The 10,642-nt window shown below is 39.7% G+C and overlaps 3 protein-coding genes across 4 annotated transcripts; 1 reads left to right on the plus strand and 2 right to left on the minus strand.

Moving 5' to 3' along the window:
• Positions 1–39: 39 nt before the first annotated feature.
• Positions 40–2,862, minus strand: LOC135496157 (uncharacterized). The gene is made up of 6 exons (XM_064785310.1): positions 2,744–2,862; positions 2,418–2,577; positions 2,029–2,200; positions 1,665–1,788; positions 1,149–1,340; positions 40–877 (listed from the first exon to the last, which is right to left on the minus strand). The coding sequence occupies exons 1-6, from the start codon at positions 2,776–2,778 to the stop codon at positions 535–537; spliced, it is 1,026 nt and encodes a 341-aa protein (XP_064641380.1). The 5' UTR covers positions 2,779–2,862; the 3' UTR covers positions 40–534.
• Positions 2,863–3,030: 168 nt separating this feature from the next.
• LOC135496158 (transmembrane protein 170B-like) lies at positions 3,031–4,812 on the minus strand. The gene is made up of 4 exons (XM_064785311.1): positions 4,702–4,812; positions 4,325–4,458; positions 3,851–4,021; positions 3,031–3,590 (listed from the first exon to the last, which is right to left on the minus strand). Exons 2-4 carry the CDS (start codon positions 4,413–4,415, stop codon positions 3,460–3,462), a joined length of 393 nt encoding a protein of 130 aa, XP_064641381.1. The 5' UTR covers positions 4,416–4,458; positions 4,702–4,812; the 3' UTR covers positions 3,031–3,459.
• A 63-nt stretch (positions 4,813–4,875) lies between these two features.
• Positions 4,876–9,441, plus strand: LOC135496156 (craniofacial development protein 1-like). Of its 2 annotated transcripts, XM_064785309.1 has the most exons (8): positions 4,889–5,027; positions 5,540–5,681; positions 5,932–6,220; positions 6,376–6,494; positions 6,701–6,817; positions 7,175–7,247; positions 8,714–8,799; positions 9,080–9,441. In XM_064785309.1, exons 1-8 carry the CDS (start codon positions 4,973–4,975, stop codon positions 9,162–9,164), a joined length of 966 nt encoding a protein of 321 aa, XP_064641379.1. In that variant the 5' UTR covers positions 4,889–4,972; the 3' UTR covers positions 9,165–9,441. The 2 variants fall into 2 exon arrangements, with proteins under 2 accessions (XP_064641377.1, XP_064641379.1); XM_064785307.1 differs by lacking the exons at positions 8,714–8,799; positions 9,080–9,441 and adding an exon at positions 7,504–8,321 and having other exon boundaries at positions 4,876–5,027.
• Positions 9,442–10,642: the final 1,201 nt, after the last annotated feature.

A 10,642-nucleotide genomic window follows, 5' to 3' on the forward strand; every position in this document is an offset into this window, starting at 1 on the left:
AAATCAAATGATGATCAATATGAAATACATTTCATCAAATGTATTATTTAACATTAGAAAGAAAACGACGCATGAACAATTTTTGGCATTTTGAAAAATTTTTGACAGCAAGTCTTCAAATTGGCTAAATCCTGAATGGTAGTCGATATGTGCTCTGGTGGAAAAGGAAGAGTTATTCTCTGAATACCTCACACAGTAAATAAGGTGATTCACAACACAACACTTCATGCAGCAATTTGAGATTGGTGTATTTTGCATAGATAACACAGAGAGAGACAATTTCTGTTTGCCCAAACTGTGAAAGGCTACAGGGCTTGAACTGTTACATTTGTACATGCTGCATAAACAAGCAATTATAATCACTGCTATGTACAGGTCCCTTGTCTGCCAGTAAAACTGGTAATCATTTGGCTTTATAGCAGGTTGCTGTGATCACCGTTTCTAGTCACAGACATCTGAAATGACCACCGCAGACGAGTATTTTTTGGCATGTTAATGATCACAGAGATTAAAGTCACTTGTTTGCCGGGCACTTCAGACTGATATAGTTTCCCCGAAGTAGTGATCACAGTTGAGTAGTGGGCAACTAGAGAACTCAACTGTGTAATCATAGAATAAGAGGGCTTCTTGGGGATTACTCCGTGGACCACCCAGAATGCCACATTCTTCCAGTGTCAAATGAGGATCCAACATGGCGTCCCTGCTCCGCGATTTATCGGTGAAGATGGCGAGTGTTGATGAGGTTATCCCGGCATGTTCCTGGATCAGCTGGATAATGCCGTAGATTGGAATGTGTGCATGGACGATGGGGTTGAAATGTCCTGGGTGACTGCGTAACGGCTCAAATGTCACTAATCGCAGCAGAAGCTCAACGTACCTGAAGAAAGGGAAATGGACAACTGTAAATGGCATTACTTATGATTCAGCATCTTAATTGTCATGACATCTCCTGACCAAGTCTGCAGCAACCTGACCAGATGCTGGGATCATGGAACGCGTGATTTTATAGTGATTTCATTGATTGGCACATGACTACAATCCGCAGCAACAAATTTTTTTACCAAGCGATTTCAGTTGGCTTCAACTTTTGTTCCATTTGGAACTGTTGTAGGAGCAATTATTTGGTAAAATGGGAAAGGGATCTTTACCTTGGTGTCTTCTCCTTATATGGTCCACATAAGGCTAACTTACAGCAGACACAATGATCAAATGGTTCGTATTTGATTAGTTTGATTCCAGGCTCTTTTGGTTTTGATGTTTCTATGACTTCAATTTCCTCATCTTCCTCTTCTTCTTCTTCTTCTTCTTCATCGTCATCATCTTCGATTGCAACAACTTGCCTAAAATGAAGAAATTATCTAATTATTATTGAAAAGTGGTATAATGAAATAAGATATCAAGAAACTGACTAGTCTCTGAGAAAGGTCACCTACATACACCAGAGGCTAAGTTGTCCAAACTTCCTTTTCATCTGAACTATGTGAGCAACCTATTTCATTGTCTGACATCTCTCCACCATAGATATATACTGCAAGTATATTCTCTCCAGCCTCACTGCAGATGCCAGACACCCTTCACTTTTAGAGTTGTGGGGGAGGAAGATCAAGGGAGAGGCTGTCATCTTTTGAATATCTCGGCTTCTGTGAATTATAAGATCAGTTTACCTCGAGAGCTGAATACCATTGGAAAACTCCAAGTATTCCACTTCCCCGCTATTGTCTCCGTCCAAAAGTTGAGCAAAGAGGTGGAGCTCTACCATGTTGCATGGAACATTCAGATCAAACATACCTAGAAATATAACGAGGCAGTTTTCAAATGAATTCAGTAGACTATAGGCTCCATAGACTTGCTCAAAGATTGTCTATTTCACTTGAGGCCTAAATGCCAGTCCAAATCTTCCACTTTCCTGTAAATGCCTATTTTACACAACAGTTGAAAACAAGAAACTGTAAGCTTAATCATAAAAACCCTCGAGAGAATACCTCTCTAATATTCTTGCCAATGACAACAGAACTTCATCCTACTCACCAGATTTGAACTCGTCATAACTTAAAACACCTTCCTGATGGACATCATATCTCCTAAACAAATCTATAGCTTTTTGGCAGTTTTTCTCAAGCCATTTTCCCATGCGATCGACAAAGTGATCAAATATGTCACCAGAGTTTCTGATCTCTGTGCATCGTTTCTCCAATTTTTCCTGTAAATCAGAAATTATTAGGAGGTCACTATAAACTTCTGGTCAATTTTAAGAAAAGTAAAACTAAACAAGTGAAATGGAACATGATGTTCTATTAGGTCTACTATCTGTTCCAACTACTTTTCATACCAATTCATTAAAAAGTACATTCGATCTTTTACAGAAGGCTTTAAACTCAACCTTCTAGTCGTAATTACAGACCTCAACCAAAACTCACCAAAGCTTTGTCCGACTTTGATACCTTCTTCCCCTTTCTCCTTCCCTTCTTTCCTTTCTTGCCCTTTTTGCCCTTCTTTGGCCCTTTCCCATTTTCACCCAACATGGTGTCGGGTTCGAGACTGGCTGGATTACTCCCATCACTCTTCCCTGATGCTTTCCTGGGGAGAAAAAGTAAAATAAAAAAGGAAAGTATTAATTAATTTTTAAAAAGATGCATGGTCATGGATGAGAGAGATGACTGATGAGAGCAAACTCGTGAAATAAGTTTTTTTTTAAACATCCCCAGAAATACAGAGTTTGACGAATACAGGAAATGAGAGTTACCCATTCTTCTTTCCTTTCTTTTTCTTGATCGGCATTCCGTTTCATAAATATGAGGCGAAAACAATGAAAATGTTCAAATGACAGCTAATTGTTTACGTCCACCATCATGTAACTATAAAAATCATGTGACCGGTCATGTGACTGCCCAAAACTGAAACCTCCACTATTTCCGTATCCGGTTGTTTTGGCGGGAAATCATAATTTCCACGATTGTTCAGGTGGCACAACACAGTAGGGACGGGGTCCGTTTTGTCCACCCAGAGAAATGTAGTTCTTAAAATGCAGACCACATCTGGCATGTCTGGTAACCAGGAAAAGAAGCATGGAAAAATAAAAGCTCCAATTTGTAGTCTTTGACAGTAGTTTATTCTTTTAAATATTGACAATACAGTATGGTTACAAATCAATAAATACATTTTTATGTATATGTATGTACATTTTAGCAGTTACATGCATTACAACTGTAGATTTACATCATCCGATTGGAAATTTGATGAGCCTGTCTGCAGCATGTTATCCTTAACAGTTATATTATGTGTCCTCAAAGATGTATCTCTTTTGGCTAATTCCATTGTTCACTCACAGTCCAAAATGGCACTACTATTTCTATCACACACCATAAGGAGATCTGGGTTTAGAATTGGAGTCAAAATAGCACAAGAAAAACCAGTGTTTGAACCAGTCCCCAACAGTGTCCATCAGACTGAGTAGACCGTTCATAATGTTGCTATAATCCTCGTAAATGATATGAAGATCACAAGTATGGTCTGTCCGACACCCCACACCAGTGAATAGAGAGGTGCCATTGTGAATCCGGATGCCCTGTACACACCAGCGATGGCTGCACCTGAAATTGATAAGAGACAAAATTAAATTAAACAAAATCAGAACCATTTGATAATGTTGATCAAGAAAGGATTATACTCTAATCTAATGGAAAAAGCACTGTTTTGTTGATTTCAAAATGTCACACCGCTTAGAGGGACATTTACACACAAGCTCATCAGGCCTTTCTTTGATCCAAGAGTTCACTTTTTTAACCTCTATTGAAGACAGGATATGTCATTCCAAAGGGTGTCCTTTGATAGTTTCTACTGCACAACTTACTTGTAGCTACTCCTCCTGTAAGAGGGCTAACAACACCCATGACTAGAATGACGGCAGGAATGAAGCGGCCAATCTTATGCTTTCTTAATCTGCAGAAAGCTATGATGGCTGCCACAGCATGAACAAATATCGATGAGAACAATGCCCACAGGAACACTTGGTACCAGATTTCTGAAGAAAAAAAAATTATTTGGTTAGCAAAACTCATATAGTAACAGTATACAAATCAAATGGAACTTATATGTTTACCTTTTGATGAGTTACTCGACTCCACAACTGAGAGAGAATGAATGTCAATGACATAGATATGATTACAGTGGCACTGATATGTCCAAGGAAGCAATGATAATGTAAGAAAGATTGAGAAGCATTTGGCAGCTGTTGCAATCCAGAAGTTTTTCATTTTATCTTATATTTTTTTTCATTAGTAAAATATAGAAATGTGTCATAATTTGAATGGTTTTTTATCCATACCTGCAAAGCCATTTAGAGGATCCTTCGGTGACAACCCAATCACATTCTCTATAGAATCTAAATCACCACTCTGGAAATCATTTCTTCCCATTGTAGATCATGTGACCATCTTAGTTAAGTGACAAATAAGAAACCTGAAGAGAGACAAAGGTTGGAACTGATAACATGATGAACGTGTGCAGTACCGGAAAGTTACAACAGTATACGTGATGTATGTAGTAATCTATTTCAACGATTTCGACGTTAGTGGCGCTCCATATGATTTACACAAAAATTCACAGTCAGCAGGTCAAACTTGAACTTGAAGCATATTTACCACAAAAATACGGAATAGTCAATACTTTTTGTATTAAGCATTATTTGAGTTTTGTACTCACCCTGTAACATTTATAAATTGATGACTCGTTTATGAGAAATTCGCAATTTATTGACTGCAATAGGAAATTACTCAAACGAATTGGCCAAACTCGCCCCAGTCATGCCAAACGTTCAGAACGAAATCAGCGCCTCTAGTGTCAAGTTGACGAATTGGCGGCGCTTATCCCACGAAATGACTACTGCGCAAGCGCAAAGTTGTTACTTCCGGTCAATTAAATTTACCCTCAGCTAAATTTTGTATGCTATAAAACGTCGTTTATTTCACCAAAAATGTCTGATTCTGACGATTACGATGAAAGTAGTGACGAAGATTACGTGCCTAAAGGTATATCCTATCTTCTGTGTTGGGCATTTCTCTATCGAATGTATTGTTTGCCTTTCTTTTGTTGAAAAACAAAATCGAAATGAAAAAGAATGCTATGCCAGCGCCAAGCGGCAGCGCCACGAGCCAGCCTGCATGCAGTGGTGCAGTGGCAGGCAATGCTCAGCTGAAGCTAGCTGCATGCATGACACCGATGAAGATGTATGGATTTGATTGATCCGCCGACTGATTGACTGATCTCCTGATGTAGCAGTAACTGTAGTGTAAGATAAAAATTAGGCCTAGGTATTACTGGACAAGTTCAACGGAACGAGTTTACAATCCCCAATCATACCCCAAAAAAAGGTCATCGGTTGACTAACGAAGCACGATTGTACAATGGATTTATAGTTGAATGCGATCAAACTACGTCATTTCCGATCGGGGATTGTAAACTTCAACCAGATCAACTGATGATGATTGCTACCGACAGCAGTTAGCTACCGAGTAATGAATGAGGACCTTAACATTTCCAGCTGAAGATGTGAGTGAAGAGGAAGAATCTGGTGAAGATGAAGACTTGGACCCAGCAGCTGGGGACGAAGGTGCTGCAAGCAACGGTGCTGATGGGTTAACCAAAAAGGGAAAGAGGAAGAAAAACGGAGAAACTATCAAAAGGTACAAAAAGTTCTGCCCTCCAGAAGAAATAAAATGGGCTTATCTTGCATTGATCCAACTATGGTGCCATGTCAGAGCAACTGTACAGAACCTCTTCTATATGTACCAGAAATAGTGAGAATAGTTTTAAGAAAAGTTAAGTGGATTGGCACAAAGTTTCCAAAATCAAAATGTCAAACAGAGAAAAGAGTTGTCTTGAAAATGTACTTTTAACTGCATTAAGTCTGATGCAATTCAAATTGTTTTTTAGGCAAAGAAAGGGTGGCATAAAACTAGAAGGTGAAGCTGAAGAGGATACCGAAGATGATGAGGAAGAGAGAAAAGAGAAAGAAGAGAAAGATAAAATCATAAACGAGGAAGTTGCGAAGGAAATGGAATTAATGAAGGAGAAGGAAGAGACAAAGAAAATTGATGATCTCTGGTCAAGCTTTCTCGGTGACGTGAAACAAAAACCTAAATCTGCCATGGCGTCAAAGAGTTCAGCTTGTCCAAGTACCAGTAAACCTGGTTGTTCAGGATCTCTTGCAAGTTTATCAAAGGTGATTACAAGTGTTTATGTTTGCAGAAATGCACTAATTTTCTTTTTCTCACAATAACTTTAAATGCCGTCCATCTCGACTATCCAAAAACTTGCATGCATAATCCAAGTAAATTTACTAAGATTGTTTTTTTAGAGTGAGTTCATCTTTTGCAGCCAGTCTCATTAAGTCTATCATCATCGTCTACAAAATCCACGTCATCACCTCCAAGTGAAAAGAAGCCAGAAAAGGTCACAATAACAAAAATATTTGATTTTGCCGGAGAAGAAGTGAGGTAAGACCAGTTATCAAAGGAAGGAAAACTTTATAATTTTTAGTACCATTTGAACCAGATCCATGATAAACATGTAGGTTGGTTGTGGTTGAAAATTAGATGTCGAAATGCTTCATATGCCATTATTCACTGATCAGATTAAGTGTCGCATCAATTTCAGTCCAATTCAATAAATCACTAAGATTGCTTTGATGTGTTTTCACCAGAGTCACCAAGGAGGTTGCTGCCGATTCTAAAGAAGCCAAAGAAGCAACGAAAGAGCAGACGTCGGGGGATGAGAAAGAGTCACCAGCAACGTCTTCACCTGGAGCCGGAATTTCAGGGTGAGATGCCTCATCTTATTTCATTGAGAGAGACTCAATAGCCGATGCCAGGGGTGTCGTTTTCTAACAATATAATGGTCAGTCATGGTCGATGTATGTCAGCTCAAAAGCCAATATTTGGTCAGTTTCAGAGATTTTTCCCAAAGGCAACCCCTGACCCTCCTAATCTCACCTACGCACTGAACAGGGATAGGGGCCCCAAGTTTGTCATACCAAACAAATATGATGTTTTTCATTTGATAAAAAGGACCTAAAAGTGTTGATGGACCTAGGTTTCTCATGAGAAAATCTTTTATGCAGATAGCCCCTTTAAGTTTTCCTTTCCCAGTCCATCATCACTGTTCTTCTCCGTTGCAGAGTTAAAAGACCTGCTGGAGGTCTGGGAAGTGTGTTGGGCAAGATTGGCAAGAAAACAAAAATAAGTGTCCTGGTAAGTGTCTTCATTTGTAAGTGTCTCTGAATGTATTCAGCAGTGATCGGATGTATCCACATTTTGCATTACCAAATTTACTGCCCTCACCGCAGGGTTGTGCCAAAGCCAAAATAGCACTTAAACCTTTGTATGTTGCTTAATTTCATAAAGCAAGTGTTGCAGTTATGAGATCCTCTACATGACATAAGTTTTCTTTGTGCATAATAAAGATATTTTCTGAAAACAACAACTTTGTTCAATTTGACTTATTCAGAACAGTTCCGGGGACAAAGAGACATTTGGGGAGTTTGACGATATCAAGACAAGTACTGCTTGGGACCAGACGGGAAGTTTACGATCGGGAAATCAAATTGACGGTGATACAGATTCGAACGAATCTCTTAAAAAGGTTTCGGATGCATCGCTGATTGTTGCTGAACAAAGTTATCTTCGTATTGATTCAAATGACATCAGTAGGACTGAAGCAGATTCTGGGACACACTTGTTTTGTAAAGCAGACTTCAAACCTGACCAGACGACTCGATCGACAGTGTCTCCACCAATGAAACAGCTGGGACGTTTTTCGTGCCGGAGTAACTGTGAGGGTATGTGTGTGTGCTTCATGCCTAGGAAGAGTGGCCTTCCTCCACCTCAGCAGGATGATCCATTGGATAAATTCTTGAAAGATCGTGAAAATCATTGGGACAGTGATGAAGAACCGAGTCTACAGATTCGAAGCCTTGTTAATTTAACTTGAATCTTTTAATATGTTATTGAAAATTGTTGCTGAGTAAAGATTTTCTACATATTATCCGTAGCCTGCCTGCCTGGTGATAAGTAACATAACTTATTTCAGCATGTTGTTAAGACTGATGTTTATGTATGAGAGATTTACCCCTTGAGTAACTTATTACCCTGGCTCTTTAAAAAGTGTGCTATTGCACCACATTTGCAAGATGTGAATGAATGTATATTTTAGCTGAATCATATACAATGAGAGAGTATTATTTAAAATGAGCATTTATGTAAATCATGTAAAGACTTTTGATTATTGAGCATTTATAGATAATAAAATTGTAGTTGTTCAAAATATTGTATGAGTTGATGATTTCATAATGTAGTCGGGGATGATCTGATCAAATGACTGCTCAGATGAGACATAAACACCACTCACATAAGCTTGACCAGCAAAGGAGAAATTGTCGACTTGGATTCAAACCCATGACTCTAAGATTAAGAGTCTTGACACCTTAGCCAATACGCTACTACGCTTGGTACTATTGTCAGAGCAATAACAGCCACGGAGGCAGAGACCTCATTCTGATTCTGAAAGTAACTGGTTTGTGGATCATTCATGAAAGATGTGGCCTTATTTCAAAGTTGAAGAAATATTTCAGCTGGAGGCTGTGATGACTCTTAGGGTGTCTGTCAATTATCGAGCTTGTTGTATGCTACTTATATCCTCCATGATGGACTCGTTTCAGGACAAGTCTAAACTTGACTGGGATTCGTTCAAACAGAAAGAAGGCATAGATGAGGAGCTGAAGATCCATAACCGTGGCAAGGATGGGTAAGTTGATAATCATGATGACAGGCCCGAAGAAACATTCACCTCTCTGAAATTACTTGACATGGGATTCTAGCAAGTGAACTCTCATCCTGTGTCCTCGAAACATTTTATACCTACCCAAGAGGTTCTAGTTGTCTCACCATCTATGTGGTAAAGATAAGATACTCCATTATGAAAATGAAACATTTCAACCAAGGTGTTGTAGAATAGTTTATTCTAAACATGCTTCTTAAATAGTATTGCAATCACCATTAAGATTTTCACACTTGTCCTTTTTCAGCTACATAGAGAGGAAGAAATTCTTGGAGAAAGTTGACTACAATCAGTTTGAGATTGAGAGGAACCTTCGACTTGGAAAAAGATGATGAATTTAATTGGATACTGATAAACTCTTATCAATGGACAATATCACAGTGCAAAGAAACATGTAAAGATTTCCTGTATTTCTTCCTGCTAGATTGAAGTGGGAATGTGTTAACGTGTCTCAGAATTCATTTCTCGGAATCAAGTGAAGGAAATCTGGCATGGAGATGACAAGGTTTGATAGGTTTTCATGTTCAGTTATTAGACTACAGCATAAACTGTTGAAACAAGACTGTCTTGTTCTTACACTGAACTGACTTTTATACAATAATCTGAATAAATATTTCTACAAATCAGAATAACTGATTCAATTGTTAACTTGACCATGTCTCTTGTACTCTCCCAGGTTGTGACTGCATTATCCTAGCAGTACATGTAGAAAGCACTGAGACAGTTCAGACAGCGAAGGGAACCAGGTTGTGACTTGCTTCCCTTCTCCTTGCTCAGATAATGTCTTTATTACACACAGGTTGGGACTGTCTTCTTTTGCCTTTGAATGCTCTGAAACCATTCTTGAGTATGTCCCAGGCACACTGGTTGTGACCGTCTTCTTTCCCTTGGAGTGCTCCAAGACGGCTAAGGTAGCGAGTGTCTTCCCTTGGAGCTAAATGCTCATAAACGGCTCTGAAACTGTCATTTAAAAACACGGGTTGCTACTGTCCTCTTTCTTTGGAATGCTCCAAAACTGTTCTTAACTGTGTCCTAGGCACACTGGTTGTGACGGTCTTCTTTCCATGGAGCGCTCGAAGACATATCTTAACTATGCCTCAGAAATATAGGTTGTGACTGACTTCTTTCCATGGAGCGCTCGAAGACATATCTTGACTATGCCTTGGAGATATAGGTTGTGACTGTCTTCTTTCCATGGAGCGCTCGAAGACATCTCTTGACCATGCCTCAGAGATATAGGTTGTGACTGTCTTCTTTCCATGGAGCGCTCGAAGACATCTCTTGACTATGCCTCGGAGATATAGGTTGTGACTGTCGTCCCTTGTAGCCAAATGACGGCTCTGAAAACGTCTCTTAAACACATTGTCTTGTTTTCCCTTGGCGCGCTCCAAGACAGCTCATGAATACGCCTCTGACATGATGAGACCTTGGTAGGATTAGAGGACTGGAATGAGACAGTAGTGCACCATATCTCTGCTGGATGTGCCCTCCCCTTCATAGCTCGCCATGTTGCCAGAGAGTGTACCAAGTCATTGCTGGATGTGCCATGCCCCTTCACTATGCATGCTCTGTCTGACCTAGATGTGTACTCTCCCAATGTGGTGCACCATGTTTCCACTGGGTGGGCCTTGTCTCCACCCTTAGGAAAAATGGGACCTGGCCCATACCTGGCTGCCCAAGGTCAGTGAGCCACCCTGGGCCAAGCCTGGTCCTGACTGTGCTATATTGATGTATTTTTGGTGGCACGTTCTGCATGAAAGAAAGGACTTTGGGAGGATTCACCAGTCTTCTAAGATGACTGTGGTCCCAA

Source organism: Lineus longissimus, chromosome 11 (assembly GCF_910592395.1).
Source record: "Lineus longissimus chromosome 11, tnLinLong1.2, whole genome shotgun sequence".
Lineage (NCBI taxonomy): Eukaryota > Metazoa > Nemertea > Pilidiophora > Heteronemertea > Lineidae > Lineus > Lineus longissimus.